At 41.5% G+C, this 23,616-nt stretch overlaps 1 protein-coding gene across 29 annotated transcripts in view; it reads left to right on the top strand.

The window, feature by feature from the left end:
* The window catches only part of FHOD3 (formin homology 2 domain containing 3), a 488,533-nt gene that overhangs the window by 358,533 nt on the left and 106,384 nt on the right, over nt 1–23,616 (top strand). For 17 of the 29 annotated variants that reach the window (XM_074022556.1, XM_074022555.1, XM_074022554.1 and 14 more), the window contains one exon: nt 8,065–8,178. In XM_074022556.1, coding sequence (XP_073878657.1) covers nt 8,065–8,178 — 114 coding nt within the window. Of the gene's footprint in view, nt 1–2,527; nt 2,888–3,294; nt 3,370–8,064; nt 8,179–23,616 lie in introns of all 29 variants that reach the window. The other 12 variants (XM_074022542.1, XM_074022543.1, XM_074022541.1 and 9 more) reach the window with 1 other exon arrangement.

The following is a 23,616-nucleotide window of genomic DNA, read 5'->3' as shown; positions in this document are numbered from 1 at the left end:
TGCCATGCCCAGGGGTCATAGAATCTTCTCTGAACTGACAAACTGATGACAAACTGATGCCCCTATTTGGAAATGACTGAGAAGAAGCCAGCAGGACGTGGAGAGGAAAGGAATGAGCTGATGATAGAGAATTAGCCACACATTTCAGGAAAGATCAGCATGAAAGAGAGCCCCTGCTGTGCTTAGAGCTAGTGACTGATTACTTAGAGGTGCTCTGGGAAGGGAGGATGTTGGTTGCCATCCCACCTTCAGTTGAAAAAGAGCTGTAGGAAATTCTGTAGACTATCACTGAAATAGGGATATGCCTCCCTATCTGCTGAAAGGTGCATGTTCTGTCCCACCCGCACTAACCCTTAAACCCTCAGGTATGCACAGGCTTCTGCCCCTTCAGACCAGATGGAAGAATCTGGCTGGAAAAGGTGGCCTTCAAAGGCATCCCCATTAATGGTGTGCTGTCTCTGCCTAGGATTGTTATTTATACAGGCAGGTGATTGTTTATCCTATGCCCGGAAGAGTCTCTGACTCCACAAAGTGATGCCGGAGGGCATCCTTTACCAGAGACGATTGGGCTTTCAGTTTTAGGAAATAAACATGTGCATGTTAAATAGCAGAGCTTGATCTTGATAGTACCTAGGTATTCATTAACCTTCATCTGGATGTTATTTGTTCTCTGGCGTAAACTTCTGAGACCGCAAAGGACTTCCCCTTCCTTATATTGGGTTGGTGTCTCTGCTGCCCTGCTTCTGCTGGCTTCTGCTTAATGTGTGCTCCCCGCCGGAGGCACTGCCCTCGGCTCACTACAGCATAGCCATCTTCCCATCAATCCAGGGAAACTGGTGTGTTCCTGCTCTTGCATACAGGTAGAGCTCTGAATTTGAGGTGGGAAAGTGAGGTGAGAAAGAAGACGGCTCACATTCCATGTTCACACGAACATGGCTGGGAGCCAACTTCTCTGGGAGAGGACTGGAAAAATGCAAAGTTTAACATAGATTCCCAGGTTATAAATGTATCTGTTAAAATATCCAAGTGTCTAAATCCAGCCCCCTGAAGATGGAAAGCTCTTTTTTTTTTTCAGTTTTATGATATTTAACTGACAAATTAAAAATTGTATATAATGCCAGGCTTCGTGGCTCACGCCTGTAATCCCAGCGCTTTGGGAGGCCAAGGCAGGTGGATCACTTGAGGTCAGGAGTTCGAGTCCAGCTTAACCAACATGGTGAAACCTCATCTCTACTAAAAATACAAAATTAGCCAGGTGTGATAGCACACGCCTATAATCCCAGCTACTTGGGAGGCTGAGGCAGGAGGGTCGCTTGAACCTGGGAGGCAAAGGTTGCAGTGAGCCAAGATCATGCCATTGCACTCTAGCCCAGGGCAACAAGAGCAAAACTCTGTCTCAAAAAAAAAAAAAAAAAAAAGGCCGGGCGCGGTGGCTCAAGCCTGTAATCCCAGCACTTTGGGAGGCCGAGACGGGTGGATCATGAGGTCAGGAGATCGAGACCATCCTGGCTAACACGGTGAAACTCAGTCTCTACTAAAAAATAGAAAAAACTAGCCGGGTGAGGTGGCGGGCGCCTGTAGTCCCAGCTACTTGGGAGGCTGAGGCAGGAGAATGGCGTGAACCCAGGAGGCGGAGCTTGCAGTGAGCTGAGATCCAGCCACTGCACTCCAGCCTGGGCCACTGAGGGAGACTCCGTCTCAAAAAAAAAAAAAAAAAAAAAAAGGTTGTATATATTTAAGGTTTACAAAGTGATGATTTGATATATGTATACATTGTGTAATGATGACCACAATCAATGAACCCATCACCTCCCATCGTTACTGTGTGTGGAGGGGCTGAGGTCAGGATTTTATACCTGGAACTGTGGCAGAATCAGGCCTGTCTGAAGGAGTCTGAATGTCACAGATGTAGTGGGAGGTCCTGGAGAAAAGTATGAAACGGGCAAAATTTGGCTTTATTGTCCTGGCACCTCTTTTTAGCTCTTTGCATTCCTCACTGGCATTTGTTCTCCTTTTCTCTTAGCCATACCTGCTTTCATGAAAGATTCTGGAAGCAGTTACTGAAGCGTATGGCTTTGTGAGATACCTCTTCCTCAAGGTTGGGCTTTTTAGCAGGAGGACAGATCTGCTATTTGAGCAAGACAGAGATGAAGTGCCAATCGTGGAAATTCAGATGCCAACACAAGCAGCAGGGAGACACATGGGAAGGGCTGGGTGTGGAAGAGTCTTTGGGGTTCCAGTAAATTCCCAAGTCTCTTAGGCCTGGAGGCCAGGTTTGGCCTGAGAGCCACCTCCTTGCCCTCTGTAAGTCTTACCTGCCGGTTTGACAAACTTCAGGATTGCTGGGGCAACCAAAACTTCTGGTGACAGGCTTTTATGCTGCAGTTCGAGAAACACAGCTGAACTCTGAAGGGAGTGATAACAGTACAGAAGTGGCTTTTTGTCTGTCTTTCTCTTTTTCCTAACCTTTGCTCCCTCTCTCCCAAATCTTTTTTCTTCTTCCTCCTCCTCCCTGCTGGCCCAACAGCAAGGTCAGCCCTGCCTCAGGGCAGAGCCCCACTGGAAAGGATGCTGCTCCCAAGAGCTCTGCCCTCCCTGCTGTCTCGAATGACAGCTCGCAGGGAAAGCCGCTTCTGGCTGGCACGGCAGGCGGGACCACCCGGCGCAGTGGGTCCTCTGGGCCTGAGGCCATCCCATCTGCCCTCCTGTCACCCCCTGCCTCAGCTGCTCGGCCCTCCTCCGCCACACCCGGCTCCCTGAAGGTGTCACCGACCATAGACAAGCTGCCCTACGTGCCCCACAGCCCTTTCCACCTCTTCTCCTATGACTTTGAGGACTCCCCCCTGTCCACCAAGGAGAAGGAAGCAGAGTCCCAGAAGGAAAGCAGGTAGATTTGCTCACCTGGAGGCTTGTTTGAGATTAACTCGGGGAGGAGAACACAGTGTGTTAACTGCACCCGTTGGCTTGGCTTCTGCCATGTTTTTTGTGGATTTCAGCCCAAGGAGGGAGCAGCTGTGGCATTAAGTTGCTGACCCCTGACTAAATAATGACCAGTGTTTATGGAAGATGCAGAGAAAATTGTCATCTGTTTGAATTAAGGGGATTATTTGTTAAAATATGATTATTAATAATGGGTTTTTAAATGTAAGGTTTTACATATGTATAATGTGTCCAAATTTGTACATCTTGTACCAAGCCATGTGGCATGAAGTCTTTTTGACCCTGAAGAATGTATCAAAGTCCTTTGCTGTCTTTCTGTGCCACATTGTGAGCAGGCTTTTCTTCCTTTGACAGTTCCTCTGATTCTGTCTCTTTGAGCACATATTCTGCCTCTGAGCCTTACCACTTCCGATCTTTCTCTTCTAATAGGTGGGTGTCTATTTTCTTTCCCTTTTCTATAGCTTTGTTTTATATTCTAATGTATGCATTTTTCTTTTCAAAGAATGCTAATATCTTCCCATAACGTGACACACAATTACAGTTTGAACCACTTCATAGGTATTAATATAATGACATCATTTTACTGTGAACACTTAAATCTTATAAAAAATGGAGATGGGGGCAGAGGGAGGTGTGCAAATCAGAACTCCCCCGAGAATGTTTAACAGGTGTCTGCCTGTATGAATATCTTTCACTCTTGCCTGCATTATGAACTCTCTGCTGGAGTGGGGAACTAGAAATAGAGTTGGCATATTTTGAACAATCAGTTGTCCAAAAATCAATAGTTGATCATTCTAATGACCATTTCATCTTAATTATAATAATAGCTGACATTTATTGAGCATTTTTTTGAGCCGTGTCCTGTATTTTCCATGAAATTAGTACTTTAAAGTATTACTTTACCCTTGAGAGGTAGGTTCTATTACAAGCCCTTATTACAGTGAAGAAACTGAGGCACAGAAAGGCTAAGTACCTTGAACAGAGTCACTCAGCTAGTATGTTGGAGGGAGGTTTCAACCCCAGGGAGCCTGTTCCAGAGTCGTTTTCTGATCCATACGTGGTGCTGCTGTCTGTCATTTGGGCAGTCGGTCACTTTCTCTCCTTACTGCACTCGCCACACCCTGCCAAGGCAAGTCCTTGACAGCAAGATGCTTTTGCCAGAGCCAGTGTTTGGGGGACCCCAGCCTGGGTGCCCTAGTCAACATGAAGCTGCACCATGTTTTAAATGAAGGCTTATAGGACCTGAACCTTGAAGGGCGCTCCTTCATACCATGAAAATAACCAGTCTTTATGGGTATCAGACCTTTCATCTAATAGGAGGGCTAATCTAAACTATGATCATTAACAATGTTTACTTACATATAACCTGAAAGAATTTTGAAGTTTCCCTCCAAGTTTTAAGAAGGCTGTCTACAGTTTTATTTTTATTATACATTTAAATCATTGATGTAATTTGTCTATTGTATATATGCTTTATGTTTTTTTCAAAACCTTGGGGCTTCAGGTTTAACCGATTTAATTCTGGAAAATACCTATGTATACCTACTTGGCAAAGCCAGTTCTTAGTCAAGTAAGACTTAACTTCTGTCAGAAGAAGACTGATTTCATGTTTCAGTTCAAGTAAGTGAGCTCATATGCATCCTTGACAACAGTCTAATTTCTGGGGCCGATTCTCAGGTGGGCAGGTAGACAGAGATGAGGCACGAGACCTTGCTTCTAGTTTTTCCCTGGATAAATAAAGCTCCATCTTCTCCCTCCAGCATACTTCTTAAGGAATTCCCTCAGGAGTGATGTTTTCCTTTGCTTGTACCATGGAGATTTTATAGCACAAGCCAGTGCCCCACACTGATTTCACCTGCTCAAGGGTTTCTTTTCTTTCTAAAAATGGAAGGTGATTTTGGAAGGAGAAGCTGGAGAGCACTGGGAGACCCTAGGAGCAGCATGGGAAGATCCATTTTTAAAAAGAACAGATATGGAACTTCAGGATCTGAAAATTAATTTCCTCTTATTTCCAGAATGGCTTTGTATACCTCCAGGAGTTGTGAACTGAACTTCTTTTTTTTTTCTTCTTCTTTTTCTGTTTTTTTTTTTTTTTTTTTTTTTTTTTTTTTTTGTACCCCAATTGTATTATCCCAGTGAACCAAATTTGAATTCCTTGAAACTACAAGTTCTCTGCAGGTCTCTTCCAGGTCTATAGTTCCGGGATTGTTGTTATCTTTCACACAGTTTTTGTGGAATGAATCCAACACGACTCTTACACCTTCCAAGAACAATATCTATGTGCAAGTTAGGAGCTGAACATTTGACTGGAACAAAAATATGTTGGCGATCTCATCTTTCCCAGAGAGCGTGTTAGCCCATGGTGGTGATCCTGGTCTTTCTGGTGATGGTCTTGGCCCTAGTTGGGGCTTTCCTGGGCCCCAGATCCTTCCCATTTGGTCTGCAAGCTTCACCACTACTTATAGTTCTGAGGGTGGGAGCAATGGAAATATATAAGCTGTCCAGTTGAAGATACATGCAAATTGGGGGGGTGGGGAAAAAAAAAAAGAAAAGCTACTTGCTTGTGAATGAAGGTTGACTTTGATTTAACTGAGCAAAGTTTGTAAACTTTTAAAATCACTTGTCCAACAGGAACTTGGATACTGTATAAATATTGTTTGTTCCTATTGATTTTTGTGATGTTCACTTGCTGTGGTTTTCATGGGTCTGTGTGACCACAGATGGACTACTCAGTGGTTGACTGCAATTGAACGGATTATAATAAAGACCAGCCAGTTAGTCATTAAAAAGAACGCTCACCCTCCACACACACACACACACACACACACACACACACACACACACACACACAAATGCTGAACAGTGAGTTGTATGATCTAGTTAGTTTGGCTGAAGTTGAGAAGCAAAACTGGACTATGAGGCATTTGAATTAATTGCTTAGTCATTAGGAAAACCAAAGGAGGGAAAAACACATTCTGCTTATTTCCATAGCATCATTTAAACACAATTTTAGCAAAGTGATCCTGTTAAAACATTCTGCAGGATGTCCACTTGTGGTGGGAAGGGAATTGTTTTAGCTGCTGAAGTAGGATGATAAGCTGAGTGTCCAGGCAGCTGCTGACACAGGCGTGGAGCCCGTGCGGAACAGGCTGCATCGGGGTCTCGTCTCGGAGAGCGCTTGGTGTCATGGAGGGCAGCCTCCTTCCTCTCCCTCATTGCCGTGCTTACAGCCTGGTTTCTTTCCCTGTTGGCTCATTGGCTTTCTCTCCCTTCTCTATTTCTGCCTTTGTATGTTCCTTTCATCCTTTGCTTTTGTGCTTCCTATGTGGCCTGTGGTTTGGGAGCACTCTTGAAAAATTAAACCAACTCTCACTTGGAGAAGCAATTAGCCTGTTTGAAATGTAGAGTGTTGGGTTTTTAAAGAGAACGAGTACTCAGAAACCAAGTCCCACAAAGATGATGTGTTCATAGAAGATGATGGGTTAAAGTGTTATACTCTGAGCCTCTCTCTGTCTGGCACTCAGAACATGCCAGCCGTGTGACACTAAATAAACAAATAAGGACAGCAACAGCCAAACTGACCAGAATTAGCAGCACAGGATAGATGTGGGTCATATCAGTATTTTATTTTCCATTATAATAATGAAATTTCTTATTGAAAACTGAAATTTCATCTCTATATTATTTTTTAAAAATAGTTTTTCACTTTTGAGAATATTTTTGCACATTTGTGATCAAACTGTGTATATTATATCCTCATGTTTTCATTTAGCCTATATTATCATTTTTCATGTTGTCACTTACAAAATTGGTAATCATTTTTAATGGTTGTGTAATAGTCCATTGACAAATACTATATCATACTTTCTTAGCCATTTCCACATTGTTACCTGGTTGAGTAGTTTTTAGTTTTCTACCATGATCTAAATAATGCTCCACTATTTGCAGGATCTTCCTTGAAAGAAAAAGAAAAAAAAGATGAATAATGCTCCAATAAGTATCTTCCTGTATGACGTTTTCAGTATATAAATAACTATAAGATTATTTCCTTATGTTATCTTCCTAAAAGTTGACTTACTCTGTCAAAGGATACACTGATTTTGAAGTCCGTTTGCTTTCCAGAAGGGATTCTGACCTCTGTTGATGGGCGTTTGGACTGGATTCTCCATGTGCAAGAAGCTCTTTGTGTACTTATATCATAGTGATTATTGGGGTCCCACACATTCTAATACAGTGTCCCTAACCAGTTTAGTGGAAGGGGTGGGTCCTGCTCTGTGGCTGGGTAGGTTTGTGAGGCAGAGCTCCCTGAGCCTCATTATTTGTAAGTAATCCTGAGTGTCTGAGCCCATGCAAGGGTGTCAAATGATGATTTGTTTTCTGGGAGTGCTCTGAGTAGTGATAGCTAAATACGGTCTGCTAAAGGACATCTATTCTGAAAAACAGAAATCTAAAATTTTACAAATCTTGAAATTTAACTTGTCAGACATGTCTGGAAAATAATCAAATCTCATGTAAACCTCATGGCTATAATTTTGGTTCAGGGGAAATGTTGGATGAAAACATGAATACATGCACCTCTAAGGAGCAGGCCAGTCCAGAAGGCCTGGGGACAGTTTCTCCTCAATCACAGAACATGCGCTGGGATTACATTTAATGAATTAAATTGATATGGAAATACTAAAGTGGAATTTTAAATAAGATGTTTCTTTAGCCAACCATATGGTATTTCCTACAGACCTGTGATGGAATTAACACTAATTGTGCCACCATCTGAGGCAAGAAAAATCTTCATGGTTCAAGTGAAAATGATTTGCATTTTAAATTTATGTTAGCAAATAATTTTAATGTACATTTGAAAAGACAGGAACTGTTAGGGTTTTATTTAAAACCTTTGTCATAAATCTTGCTGCCTAACGGTTTTGGACTTTGGGAAACTCCTCTTATGAGAAATTATCAGAACAAAACAGGGAACAAACCTCTTTAGGTGGAATTATCACTAACAGTGGTAGCATTTCCAGACCTGTTTATCTTGCAAAAATTAAAATGGTTTGCTGAGTCTTATTTACTGACTTGTACTTATTTCTCTATCCTTTTTCCACCACCTTAAACGTCTGCACTTCTTAGATACAGCAATTTTGGCAACAACTCTCATCACTCCTCAAGACCCTCATCTGGATCCAGTGTGCCCACCACCCCCACATCATCCGTCTCACCCCCACAGGAGGCCAGGTTGGAAAGGTGAGTTCGACAAGCGTGCTGATGGCTTCACAGTCCTCAAGTGAGGGGAATCAATTTGATTAAGTGTGGTTAAAGGAAAAATATAAATAAAAGACATAACATGAAGTATTTTCTTTACAGAATGTTGTCCGAAGCCAGGAATATTTTCTCTTTCTTTCCCACTATTTACTAAGCAAATATTTTATTAAAGGTGATATTTTAATGTTATTGTCTCATCCCCCTACACACTTTCCATAGAAAGTATAAAAATGTCTTCTAAAATATTTGTGTGAATGTTTTGATTCCATTCCTTAAAAATTGTTCTAGATTTTATGTAAGCTCTGCAATTTGTTATATACACATCAGTTTTCACCATTGAATGATTAAATCTATGTACATCAGAAATTAGTGGGCCCATTAAGGTGCTGTATAATTAATCCAGGACCTACCAGAAGAGAAAGAATTGTATGGGTACATGGAAGGAATTTAACTTGGCAAGAGTATTAGACCACCAGAAATTAACTGATTATGACTCCCAGAAGCAAATGATTGCCCAAGGATGTGTTTACAAGGGAAAGGTAAGACCTATAATTTTAGAACAGTTAGAAAGTTACCCTTACATGGCAAGAGTGCTGAGTTAGAGAAGGCTGGTTAGGATTCCAGCTCACTCACTTGGAAGTTATTTGATCCCTGAGGGTAAATGCCAATTACACCAACCCTTACCTTAGAGGGTGATTTTGATGAGCAAACAAAAGTCCACTCGGGAGTGCTGTGTGAAGACCACCATGTGTATCTGGTGGGAGGAGGTAGTGCAGGAGATGATGGCATGTAACTTCCAGCAGCTCCTCATTCGTCAGGAATCTGGACATGAGTGACATCAGAGATCACTTACCTCAAATCCCAAATTTAAAACAAACGACCTGTGTTCCACGTTTAGATCCTCTTCTATGTGTATTCTGAAGTGTGTTTTGCCGAGTGCTGCTGGTGATTGGGGGTTTGGTTGGGTTGAGAGCAGGCAAGACCTTAAGCCGGGAGGAAGGGATGGCCAGTGGGGTTTGCCTAGTCACATGTTACTGTTAACTTCTCAGATGGCATGTAGATCCTACAGTGTCAAGCTCTCAGATTCCACAGTCCAGCATGGCCCTAGGCTGAGCACACTCGGGCTAAGTTAGGTCTTGATAATAAGGTAACCATTCGATTACCCCGAAGACGCCCTTACCTGTCGGTAGTTCTATCCTTTACCCTAGGGCACCTCCTGTTGGAATTAGCCGAAATTACCTGTAGTCCTGAAGAGATCACCATACAGATGACCCTTGTCAAATGAGATGTAAGATTTGGGGCCGAAGTGAGTAATATTGGAGTGTTACTGATACGACGTTGCACATTTTGCACCTGCCAGGCTGCCAGCTCCTCAGGGACTAGCACCAGGTTCTGTTCATTGGTGTGTTTCCTACAGTGCCTGGGGCCTGGCAATAGTAGAGCCACGGTAAACACTGATGGAAGGATGGGGTGGCTTAGTTGCTCACTGCTTGGGAACATTTTGGAGGTCTATGAAGTTATAAAGTTATACAGACAGGGGTTCATTTGTCCCACAAGATTACCAAAGCCCTGAGCTTTGGAGGTGTTCCTCCCAGGTTCTAAAAGGGAAGCCTCAGCCTCTGCCTGCTTTTCTACCACTGGAAACCCAGGTCCAGGTTTGGGCTAGAAGATCCAGGATCCTGAAGGACTCCTGTCTGTGTCTCGTTCTCTGCCTGGACTGGCTGAAGTGCCCCTGGGGATAAAGAGGGTGGGCAGTTAAACCAGGAATGGTAGAATTGGATCCTGGAGCCTGGGCGCAGTGGCTCACACGTGTAATCCCAACACTTTGGGAGGCCGAGGTGGGTGGATCACAAGGTCAGGAGTTTGAGACCAGCCCGTCCAACATGGTGAACCCCCGTCTCTACTAAAAATAAAAAAATTAGCCTGGTGTGGTGGTGCGCGCCTGTTATCCCAGCTACTCAGGAGGCTGAGGCAGGAGAATTGCTTGAACCTGGGAGGTGGAAGTTGCAGTGAGCTGAGATTATGCCACTGCACTCCAGCCTGGGTGACAGCAAGACTCCATCTCAAAAAAAAAGACTTAGACTTGAATCCCAGAGTGCCTTGAACATCCTGGGGAAGAGGCTGGACTTTATTCTGAGACCACTGGAGCTGTCCAAGTTTAAAAACAGGAGACAGGAGGTGACCAATTCTAATTTGTTAGTAGCATAGAACAAGCCACTCGGGTGAGGCTGCAGGAACAAGGGCTGCCGCGAGGCAGTGTCAGAGTCCAAGAGAGAAGACCATGCTCAACATGTCAGTGGCTGTGGGACTTGCCAGGAGCAACTGCCTGGAGGGTAAGAGCAGCAGATGCAAAATGAGTGAGGTTCAGGCTTGCACGAATGTGTGGATGTTAGAAACAAGGAACTGGGACGATACTGGAAGAAAAGCAAATTGGGTGGAGACTTCCAACCTTGTGCATGTGAGGTCTAAGGAGCCTGTCTGACATCCAGGAAGATGTTCCAGAGGTCCTGGGGAGGTGTGGACTCGGCAGTCCTTGGCTTGAAGAAGGCTCTGGAGTTAAATCCCTCTGAGAGAGCCTGGCATTGAGATGGGGTCACTGGGGAACAGCAGTGGTGGGGTGACTCTTCTAAGTTCCTTTCCTTCTTACAGTAGGCTATCGCTGTAGGAACTTGGTTTTCTTTACCATCTACTCTATCCATGGGCAAGTAAGGTAGCTTCTAAGAGTCTGTCACCTCCTTTACATTTGCTTGTCTTTTTCACTGTCACCTTGTGTGGCTCTGAAAAACCATATGATGAATCATTTGACATATCAGATGTACAGTTTTATTAAGACCAGGAAGCCACTGGACCTGGCTGTATTACCACTTATGTTTTGTAAGTGGAAAAAGAAAAATAAGAGGATCTTCTGACTCCAAATCATACTTGTACACCATCACCCAAGAATATTACATCAGTTGTACTTATGATTTTAGACATTTTTATATAGTTTGATTTTTTCTTTTTCATATTTGACAACTGAATTCTTTGGATATCACCCATAATCTAATTTTACCTATGCAAGTAGTTTTTGCCCTATTAAGATGTATGATTTTTTTACTGAGATATGTATACTTTAGCAGAATTTGTAAGATTTGTGGTTGGTATGTTTTATGTATATATATATATTATTAAAACCAAAAACGTACTATATTATGAATAGTTGCATTTCTGCAATGAGGACCCACATCTTCTGTGATCATACCCCTGACTAGTAAACATTGTGCCTGAGCCCCATATAATACTAGAAAGTTCTAGAACTTCATTCCCTTGATTTGGAAACAAGACTACTTCACTGAAGTCCTGGGATAATCAGGCCAGCTAAAACACCCTTCAGGCACCTCGGCCCACTTTGGAAATGCAAGTGGACGTTGTCATGAGCTTGGAGTTTTCCATTTCTTCCCCCACAAGTATATTAATGTGTTAGATGTTGATAAAACTTGGAATGATAAATTGACATAGAAAGGAAGTGCTGAAGAAACAATATGGAAAATCAAGTCAAGTCAAGGATATTAAAATGAATCCATCTCCATATCTCCTATTATAGCTTTGTTAATAGGGCAGTCTTTTAGAAATAGAGTAACATCTTCATGAAATTGGAACTTAAGAGAAACAAAACAAAACAAGAAAACCAGAACTATTTGCAAAGGCCCTCAGGAATACAAGATGCAATTGTTTAATGAAAGCAGACTTTCAAAACACTTCACTTTTTGAAAATGTACTTTTTGAGCAGAGAATTTCTGAATATTTTCTTTGTGAAAGAAAATTAAACGACAGGAATATTTAACCATCTGTGTTCAAGTATTCAAATGAAACAAACAAGCAAACAACCACCCCTCAAGCCTCAAGCGTGTATATAGTTGTGGGGCTTTGGGAAAGGCCGGGCCCATCCTCTTCCCTTCCCTGTAGTGACATCTCCATCTTGTGGACTTTCTCATAAATGGCGGCTGGAGGCTTGCCTTGTCAATGTGAGGAAATAGTACGCCCAAGCCCTGGGACTGAAGACAGTCCTTGTGCTGGGACTAGAGAGGCCACCTACAGTAAGCCTATCCTGCACTGTGAGTGCTCACTGGGAAGACGTTGTAGGAACCTCAGGCCCATACACAGGACGCCAGAGAGGATTTCTCTGTGGACGTGCTGTGCTAAAACCCAAAGGATCATATGCACTTTAACCATGCATTCTGTTCTCTTTTCCACTGGTAATAGTGCCATTGTTTGCTATAAATGACACTGACCTGCCTGTTTTTCAGATTAATGTCAAGAGCCCTTAGAAGATCTTGAGAATGGTCTTTCTCATATAGTTGTCCCAGCAGAGTTCTTCCTACTTCCTGTAAGATTATAAACCCAGATATAAGTAACGACATCTCGTTAGGAAGTAAGAATGGATAATAAAGGGTGGATAAAGGACATAACCTGTTTTTGTGTGTAGTAAGAATACTTAACATGAGATCTACCCTCTTAGCAAATGTTTAAGTAGGCAATACGTTATTATTAACTGTAGGCACTATGTTATGTAGGAGAGCTCTGGAACTTATTCATCTTATATAATTGTAGCTTTACGCTCATCAGATAATAACTCCTTACATCCCTCTTTCCTCTATCCCCTGGTAACCGTCATTCTATTGTCTACTTCTATATCTTTGACAATTTTAGATGCCTCATATGAGGGTCATTGAGTTGTTTTTTCTCATTGTATTATAGAAGCTCTTTATAAACTGTGATAAGAGTGCAATCATTTTTCTCACTGTTCTTTTTACTTCATTTATTGTGTTTTTACCATTTAGAAACATTCAATTTCATGACTTAATCTTTTCTATTTTCAGGGTTTTGTGTTCCTACTGAAGAAGGCCTTTTCTCTCCTGATGTCTTCTAGTACTTCTGTAGCTACATTTTGTCACATTTAAATGTTTTATCTATCTGGAAATTATTTTAACAAATAGTATGAGGCAGAGGTCCAACTTCAGCTTTTTCGTACATTCAACACCATGTATTGAATAACCCTTTGTTTCCCTACCATGTGTCAGATACTAATAGGAATGGAGGTTGTTTACGTGTCAGTGTGTTCAAACTGTTCTTAGGAGCATCTCCCCTCTCTTCGTGCTGTCTGCCTTCCCTGATCAGCCATGCTGACCTCTCACAAGCTCTTCCTCCCAGGTTTTGGCTTTACCACTTTCTTCCTGGTCATTGGAAGTGTCATGTGCTGCCGTGAAACAGTCCTATTATTGCATCTTCTGCTTTTAGGAGGTTGTGTACAGTGATTGACAGTGCTGTAGTAAAGAACACAGTCATATTTTAGGAAGCTGGGAAAGTGGAAGCCTTCTGTGCTTCTGTGGTGGCTGCTCCCCCCAGCTTAAGCTCTCTCTTATGGGAATCTCACTTGCTGTGATCCCCTTGAACACCTATCTCCACCATGTTTATGGAGACGACTCCATCAGAATTCAGGCCTCTGTTTCCAGGCATTTCCTGCCTCTTTGCAGTTACCGTAGTTCTTCCAGTGATGGCCTGCCAGGCATGCCTTTTGACTGCCACCCTGTGTATAACTTGTGGGTACCTGTGCCTCCTTCATCTTATTCCAAGTGGACTGTCTATTCCCTATGAAGCCGCATGCTTGTGTCTTCCCATTCTTGTCTGCTTTGGCTTTGATCATTTCCTGCCCTGACCTCACTAGTCAGCTACATGTGCCTTGAAGTTCTACTTGGGTTTTTGAATCACTGTTTTTTGTGGATATGTGATCTGGGTGTTTTCCTGGATCCCAAATGCTTGCTGGCTCTGTTCTATCACTTGGTCAACCCAATACTTAAAAAAAAAAAATTGTCAGTGGAATTGAGAGCCCCACTGTGCAATGGGGTTCTAGTTTTTTTTAAAAAAATTAAGTTGGTTGATTAAAGTACATTTTTAAAAAAACAAACTTCTCTGAGAACATCCCAAATAGAATGTAAACTAATGGGATAAAGGACATTGTCTTTCTATGTGACACAGTTAATGGCACCCAGTCCACAAATGCCAGTAGGAAACAAGCAGTACCAATGTGGCCTGATTCCCCACCATTCAAAGACGCTGTGTTCTCCTTGGACTGTGCAGAAGCAGTCTTCCCACTTGCCTGCTGCTAGCTCCTGACAGCAGTCTTGTTACAAACAGTGAGAGTCCCTGTAAGGCTAAATGTGGTCCTTATTAATTGATTGCATTACATCCAAAGCGCACAAGAGGAGAAGCACCGGTTCTACTGAGGGAGTAAGTTCAGAGTGGGGTCTGTCTCACTAATGTAGCTTCACAAAGTGACTGTGGACACTAGGGGACCTGGGCTGTGCTGCGCTGCAGGACTCTGGGTCCTCAGCAGGTACTAGAGATTCTTTCTTCCACGTACATTTTAGATCTGACTTGACTTTTTCCCACCATCCCTACTCCTATCTTTGCCATGGTTTCCAGTTGACACTTGCTACAGTGGTTTTGTACCATTATTGTACAAAGATCACAGAGCAAAAAGGTGTGTGTGTGTGTGAGAGAGAGAGAGAGAGAGAGAGGGAGAAGTTGAGATTGAGATTTCTCCTTCAGAAACATGTATTCCTGGGCTGGGCGCAGTAGCTCATGCCTGTAATCCCAGCACTTTGGGAGGCTGAGGTGGAAGGATTGCTTGAGACCAGCCTGGGCAACAAAGTGAGACCCCAGGTTTGGTGGCTTATGCCCATGGTAACAGCTACTCAGGAGGCTGAGGCAGAAAGATCACTTGAGCTCAGGAGTTGGCAGCTACAGTGAGCTAAGATCATGCCACTGCATTCCAGCCTGGGTGACACAGCGAGACCCTGTCTCAAAAAAGAAAATGTATATTGCTAGATCACTGAATGTTTGTTGCCTTATCTCTTTCCCCATTCCTTCCCTCAAAGCCCAGTAATGAGGACTAAATAAGCTTTATTGTTATAATGGAAGGAGACTGAGTTTCCAGTTAATTTTGGAAATTGTGTATATGGGATACACAAGTCTTACATACTCATGTATTTCATTCAACAAGTATTTATTGAGTGTATTTATTGAATCAGATCCAGTCCCTGACTTCACAGGGCTTACACTTCAGTGGCTGAAGCAGAAGATAAACAAACCATCTGCAAATAAAGAGTTTCCACTGGAGTGAATGCTGTGAAGAAAATGAACCTTCATAGAAGAGCTGAAAAGAGAGAGGCCGTCAAACTGGGGGCCTAGCACAGGTGCTCTGTTGTTGCGGGGGATACCCCTGGCAAAAGGTCTGGGAAACTGAGTCACTAATGTAAGGCAAATTGCTATTTGCTCTGAGATTGGCCTGCTGGGGTGGGGGAGGGGAGGTTAAGAGGGGGATAAGAAAATGGAGTGAGTCCCTATCTTTCTTCAAAACAGGATTTTGCAAATCTGGGAAAGATGGGAGACCACTTGGCATCAATTTAGCATTTAGAGAAGAGGCAAGTGTGCAAAAGAAGAGTGAGCTGGCCTGGAGTGAAGAAGCAGAGAGGATATGGGAAGAAAGAATGGGCCTCAGTACTGGCCAGCAAGGCCTGGGAGCCATGGAGCACAGGAGATGCTGGTGGCGGTCAGTGCTTTGGGAAGCTGCCAGGAGACTGGCAAATTGTGAAGCCAAACAGCTGGACCTGGGGCTGTGACAGGAGAGGACTGACCTCCTTTGGGCCGGAGGACTTACTTGGTCTTACACAGAGGGTGGAAATTAAGAGGGAATGAGAGAACTGGCAAGAATTGCTGTATGCCAAAGTCAGGGCCTACAAAGGGGCCAACGGACAGGCTGAAGCATGACAACAGCCAGGGCCTGGAGAAATGGCTTCATGCTCTAGATGTGAGCCAGCACAGTAATGTGAGACTCCATGTGGGACCAGTCTCCACAGCACACTGTGAGCCCTGCTGTTCCTTCCCATGGCGAAGGAGCTCAGATCTGCACTGAAGCACTGTGTGCAACAGGCTGGAGAAGAGAAAGCAAGAGAGAGACTGAAATCCACATCCAGTCTCTGATGATGGCTCTCTTCAGGATTGTAGCAGTGGTGATGGGAAAAGCTGCCTGTTTGTTGGAGATGCCTCTGGGGCTTGCTGGTTTCATCATGAAAGCTAGGATATGACCCTGAAGCTATGGAGGAAGATTCTTAAGTTTCCTTGTTTCAGGGCAAGCATATGCCTTTTACAGCTGGGCATAACTTAGAGTTATCTCTTCTCCTGTATCATTAGACAAGGTGATCCTCAGTTTCATAACCATGTTGTGAGGACGATCTCATTGCTCAGCATCATTTCAATGCCATTTTATTATTATTATTATTTTTTTTATTTTTTTATTTTTTTATTTTTTTTTTTTTGAGATGGAGTCTTGCTCTGTCGCCCAGGCTGGAGTGCAGTGGCCAGATCTCAGCTCACTGCAAGCTCCGCCTCCCGGGTTCACGCCATTCTCCTGCCTCAGCCTCCGGAGTAGCTGGGACTACAGGCGCCCGCCACCTCGCCTGGCTAGTTTTTTGTGTTTTTTTAGTAGAGACGGGGTTTCACCATGTTAGCTAGGATGGTCTTGATCTTGTGACCTCGTGATCCGCCCGTCTCGGCCTCCCAAAGTGCTGGGATCATTTTATTATTATTTTTTACCTCTAAGTCTTCATATTAAATTATCTACTTGTGAATTAAGTGCTAATTTCAAATACAAGATACTTTCTGAACTTAGTTTTTACTTTTGTTAATATTTTACCAGAGATTAACATTTACTTTTAAAATAGGAAACATCAAAGGTTTGCATCTTTCACAAATACAACTTCACTTAACTTGAACTTACCAAGGGATGTTTTTTAAAACAGCTTTTGCAGTAAAATGGACATGCAAGAAACAGCACATAAGTTTTGGCATATGTGTACACCAGTGAAACCATGACCACAGTGGAGGTGTGCATATCCATCACCCCAAAAATCTTCTCCTGCCTCTTCGTGATTATTGCTGCCCTTCCCCATCCCTAAGCAACCACTGATCTGCTTCTTCATTGTAGATTCATTTGCATTTGTGTTTTTAGCATTTTATGTAAGTGTAATCAGGCAGTATATACTCCTTGAGGGGAGTTGACTTCTTTCAGTTAGCATAATTGTTTTGAGATTCCTTCATTTTGTTGTGTGTTTCAATAGTCCATTTATTTTGATTAGTATACCATTGTGTACATAAACCATAATTTGTTTATCTGTTTACCTGTTGATAGACATTTGGGTTGTCTTTGTATATATATGTGCTTTTATTTCTCTTGGGTAAATATAGTCATTCATCACTTAATGATGGGGATATGTTCTGAGAAATGCAGTGTTGGGCAATTTTGTTGTACAAAAATAATATGGGACTATTCTGAACAATTATATTCCATTAACTTTGACAACTTAGATGAAATGGAAGAATTTCTTGAAAGACAAAAACTACCAAAACTCTCTCAAGATGAAATAGATAATCTGTTATGAATTAATATAAGATAAACAAAGATAAAGACATTGGATTGGTAGTTTTAAACTTTCCCATGAAGAAAGCTCCAGTCCCAGATGTCCTCCTAGGCTATATGGTATAGCCTATTACTCCTAGACTGCAAACCTTACAGCGTGTAACTGTACCAAATACTGTAGGTGGTTGTAACACAATGAGAAGTATTTGCATATCTAAATGTAGAAAAGGTATGGTAAAAATACAGTATGAAAGAGAGAAAAATGGTACATCTATATAGGGTACTCACCATGAATGGAGCTTACAGGATTGGAAGCATGAACATGAAAGCCTAGGACATTACTGTACATCACTGTAGACTTTATAAACACTGTATACTTAGGCTACACTAACTTTATTATAAAAGAAAAGTAGTTGTGCTACAATGTTATGATGGTTATAACATCACTAGGTGATAGCACATTTTCAGCTTCATTGTAATCTATGGAACCACTATCTTGTGGTCCATTGTTGACTGAAATGTTAAGTAGTGCATGATTGTTACTAAAAGTAGAATCGCCAAGTTTTATGGCACCTGGATGTTTAGCTTTTAAGAAATTGCCTGTCTTCCAAAATGGCTGTACGCCAGAGTAATGCTCACAAAATGAGAGGAAACGTATTCCTTCCTCTTCAGCTTTCTAGAAGAGGCTGCATAGAATTAGTATTACTTCTTTCTCATATATTTGATAGAATTCACCAGTGAGGACATCTGGAACTGGAGCTTGCTTCATGGGAAAGTTTAAAACCACAAATTCAATGCCTCTAATAGATATTTATCTTATATTAATTCATATCAGATCATCCATTTCATCTTGAGTGAGTTTTAGTAGTTTTTGTCTTTCAAGAAATTCTTCCATTTCATCTAAGTTGTCAAAGTTAATGGAATATAATTGTTCAGAATAGTCCCTTATTTTTTTTTAGTATCTGTAAAATCTGCAGTGATCGTATTTCTCATTCTTAATATTGGTAATTTGTATCTTCTCTCTCTTCTTTCCAATCAGTCTGGCTAGAGATTTATCAATTTTTTTTTACTACAAACAACCAGTTTTTTGTTTCATTTAATTTTTATCCTATTTTTCTGTTTCTTTGTTTTATTTTCTTTCTTCTGCTCACTTTGGGTAAAATTTGCTCTTTTTTTCAGTTAGGAGATGAGGTCATTGATTTGAGACTTTTTATCTTTTCTAATATAGTCTTTCAGTGTTACAAATTTTCCTCTAAGTATTGCTTTTGCTGCATTCCACAAAGTTTCATATGTTGTGTTTTTATCTTCACTTAATATGCTTCTTAATTTCTCTGTCAATTTTAAAAGTCTTTATCCCATGGGTTATTTTAAAGTATTTATTTAGCTTATAAGTATTTGTGGATATTCCAACTATCTTTCTGTTACTGATTTCTAATTTTAAAAAATTGTGGTCAGAGAACATAGGTTATGTTCTTGGATACTTTTAAATTTATTGATATTTGTTTTACAACCCAGAATAGGATCTGCTGTGGCAAATATACTGTGTACACTTGAAAAGAATATGTATCCTGATGTTTTGGGGTGAAATGTTCTGTAGATGTCTGTTTGGTTGTTGGTATTGTTTTAGTATTCTGTATCCTTAGTGCTTGTCTGTCTTATTCTGTTACTGAGGGAATAATAAATTGCATTCTATAATTTTGATTTTTTAAAATATATTGCTGTTCTATTAGTTTTCCCTCGTGTATCTTGAAGTTCTTTTATTAGGTGCATAAATATTTACAATTGTTATATCCTACTGATAGCTTGACTCTTTTCATTTGAAATGACCTTTATATCTGGTAACATACTTGATTCTTAGGTCTACATATTTAGCTTTGTTAGGCAGGACCAGAGCTATGTTTAGTCCAATATATTTCCACTACTGAGGCAAGACACTTGTTAAAACTTTAACCAGTTCCTTCTGAATTATGAGGTTTTTCTCTGTAACTGTTGGGAACAGGCAGTACTCTCTGCCTTATATAATTTCCAGGCACTGTTTGCTCTAATTCACTTGGATAGTTCTTTCACTGGCCGCAGATTACTTTTTACACACATATGCTGAACAATCCTCACCTAGTTACTTGAGGAAAACCTTCTGCAGATGTACAGAGGCGTGTGTGTGTCTCTCTCTCTCTGTGTAGACCCTTTCTGGTATGTTACCCTGCCACTGTTAGCCCCATTGGCCTCTCCAGATGCCAACTTTGTCTCCTCTACTCACAGAGACTTCCAGGCTCTGCCTGAGTTTTCTCTTTATGCACCACAACCTGCAAACGTTCTCTAATCAGCAAGCTAGGGCTATCATGAGGATCACCTCCTTTGCTTTTCACCTGTCAGGAATCACTGACCTTCACCACCAGTTTCTTCAGTGCTGCTGTTGCATAGATTTTGTCTGGTTTTTAGTTGTTTCAGGTACAGGTAAATCTGGTTCCTATTACTCTAAATGGACTGAAGGTAGAAGTCCAAGAGCTTTCCTTTTTTCACCACTGAAATAGACTCCAATTAGATGTAGAAAGTTGGATGGGTTCAGTGTGCCAACTTTTACTTTATAGGGAAACTTTTATTAGAAAGGCTAATTTCTGTAAAGAGACAAAAGAAAAAAAGCATCATGAAAATGATAGGTTTCATTGTCCATAAATTTGTCCACTTGCTACATGTGTTTTTGTGGCATTGCTCACGTCACTGAAGTAGACAAAATTCAGTCAGTGTGTATTGATGGCGCTCAGACACAATTACTGTGGGGGAAGGAGGAGAAGCTGGCAACAGGGACTGTTTCTGATGTGCTCCCAAAGGCAACAAGGGAGTAAGCCATGCTGGAAACAATGTTCATTCACAAAACAGGGAAGGAACGAACCAATCATTTGTGATGATATGCCAAAACGACACATCCAGGAGTCTGGAGAAATAAAGAGCAGTGTCCACTGTGGTCATCAAGGGAGGTGTCTTGAAGAACTTGGGTAGAGAGGAAGTGAGATACCACTAGGCAAAGGAACTAGACTTCTTTGGGGACCAAGATGGTGAATGGCTTGATTGGCATGGAGGTCATTTTAGGGGACATTTTAGGGTACAGTGGGATATGAGTTTAGCTAATAGGTCATATTCTAAGATGACTTTAATTGCTACAACATTTCAGATTTTATTGGAGTCTACCAATGAAGTGTCAACATCCTCAGACTGAAATAGAGAAAATATTTTCAAAACCCATCCTGTTTCAGTCAGCTTTTAACTACGTAAGAAATCACCAAAACATAGTGGTTTAAAACAACAACCATGCATTTACCTCATGATTTTATGGGTTGGTAATTTTGGCCAGGCTCATCTTGAACAATTACTCTGGTCTCAGCTGGGTTAACTGAGGTGTTTGCAGACAGCCGGTTGTTGATCATCTCACTTGATATCTAGCAATTGTCTGGCTATCAGCTGACTTGATGGGGCAGCTTGGCACCATGCCTCATGGCCCAGCCACCTCGCCCAGACTTGTTCAGATGGTGGTGGTGTAGGGTTCCCAAGGGCAACAAGGGAGCAAGCCCCGGTGTGCAGACACTTTTCAAGCCTCTGCTTGAATTGAATCATATTTCTGATTGCTACATTGGCCAAAGCCAGTCACATGTTCAGCCCAGATTCAAGGGAATGGAGAAAGCCTTCTTTTTCTTTAAAGGAGTTGCTGCAACGTTCCGTGTCTATTTTTATAAGATACTGTGTGTCTGCTAAAAATTTATTGTGTAATAAACAAATAGAAGAGTGACCCGCTGACTGTTGAGTTTAAAGTTACTCACTTTGTTCAAAAAGTAATTACAGGCTATCTGGCAGACTTAAATTATATTTTGAGTGGCTCTTACGTGTTTTAAAAAGTGAAACTAGTGTACTTTCTCCTTTTTTAATCCTTTTTTTCTAGGCTTAGCTCAACTGAAAAATCTAGTATATTTTAATCTCTCCTATTTGTCTTAGCCTTATCTTTATAAAGATTTCCTGTTTTATGTTTAGTCTATTTGCAGGTAATTAGTTAAACAACGTGCCAACTCGTCATCAAAAAAGAAAGACTGTCATTGACAGAAAATCTCCCCCTCAGCTTTTGGTCATCTCTCTCTGTTGTCTTTGCTCAGCCTGGGCCGTGGGTTTGTTCCGTTAAGAGCCAAGAGACATTCCAAACTACTTAAGATGGAGATGGGACTAGTTGTCTTGCGTTGTTCTTCTGGCAAATCACTTTTCTATTAAAAAGGCAAGAAGTCTTAGAAAAAGGAGAGGTTCCTGTTGATGCATTTAAAAACCTCATTGTGTTATGGAACAGATGAACTGTTTGTTTCCGAATCTAAGAAGTTCTTCTCATTATCAAGTGTATAATTTTGGTTCTTTCTGAAACCAGCCCTTTTATTATTCAAGTTTGTATAATGGAAATAATGTTGAATTCCTATGGAAAAAACAATGTAAGTCATTTACTTTACCTCTCCCCCTCAAGAGAAGTGGGAACCTGAGTTAAGTATTCCTAATCACCACTTGGTAGGTTTTCTGGGTTCCTGACAATAGTGAACGCTCTTACAAAGCAGGCAGAGGGAAAGGCACAAAGAAATAGCTGGAGACCATGTGTGAATTTAGCCTGGACAGGGGTTCCTCGATCTGCCCTCCACACTCAGTGGGAAGGAGAGAACTGCAGGGCATTCCTGAAGCTAACCCAAAGTCAGGTGGGGAGTAAGTAGCCACAGCTGTCTTAGGACTCCTTTCTTCTGTTGCATCCTGCTCTCTTTCCATTCCATTGCTTCATGGACAGAAATCCCTCTCTGAGATACATATGTTAAAGGGATATATATTAAATATTAGTTTAACACATATTTAAGGGATATGTATATCCCTCTGATATATATTTTAGTTCTTTCTGAAACTAATCCTTTTCTTATTCAATAATAAAATATTGTTTTTTATTCAGCATGGAAATGCTGAATTCCTATGAGAAAAAAAATGTAAGTCATTAACTTTACCTCTCCCCCTCACATATGTGTTAAACTAATATTTGGATCTAAAATTTCAGTCTGCCATTGATTTCCACTACGATTTCAGAGTATATTTTCAAAAAGAAGGAAAGTCAAAAATTCTGATACTGGTTTTAGGCAACTTTCTATCGCTTCTGTGGTGAAATCTGAACAATAAGTCCTGAGTTTTGGTGACACTGAAGCCCTGGCTTTCAAGTTCGCATGCCTTATGATGCACCTGTGTTTTCTCCCAGCCCTGGTGCAGTGACAGCCTCATGACTAGAAACAGTGCTGAGGGGTGAACCCACATTTATACACCAGGGAATGCAGATCTTCCACCCTCAATTTTGTGACAGTCTTGAGGGCCTTCTTTTAAAAATTTATTTTTAATTTTTTGAGAGACAGAGTCTTGCTCTGTCACCCAGGCTGGAGTGCAGTGGCATGATCTTAGCTCACTGTGGCCTTGAACTCCTGGCCTTGAGCAATCTTCTTGTTTCACCTTCCCATGGCCCTTCCTGTTCACTGGTGAAGATGCTTGTCAATTTTGATGTTATTTATTCAGCAACTAGGTGTCTGGTTGGACTTTAAATTCCCTTTGCGGTTCTTCTTGCATTCTTAAAATGGAGGTCAGTGAAACTTTTTGGATGAGCACAGTTTCAGTAACTTGCTGAGTGAGAGCTGAAGTTCCTGGAACCCCTGTCACTTGGCTAGGAGAATATGAGTACAAATAACATTAACTGAGACAGTGAGGGGAGCATCTTGGGGCAGCTAAGAGACTTCACATGAAGACAAACATGTGAAGCTGTCACATGCAAGCACCTGCCCCTAGGAGTAAGTTCTGGGATAAGATGTCACAAACTCTCATGCAAAGAGGAAGATTTGAGAATATGATGCACACTGCTCTGGATTTGACCCTTCTAGTAACATTTTTTTACTCAAAAAATTGAACTTGAAATTTACTGT

Source organism: Macaca fascicularis, chromosome 18, assembly GCF_037993035.2.
Source record: "Macaca fascicularis isolate 582-1 chromosome 18, T2T-MFA8v1.1".
Classification (NCBI taxonomy): Eukaryota; Metazoa; Chordata; class Mammalia; order Primates; family Cercopithecidae; genus Macaca; species Macaca fascicularis.
This window is presented reverse-complemented; position numbering and strand designations above follow the sequence as displayed.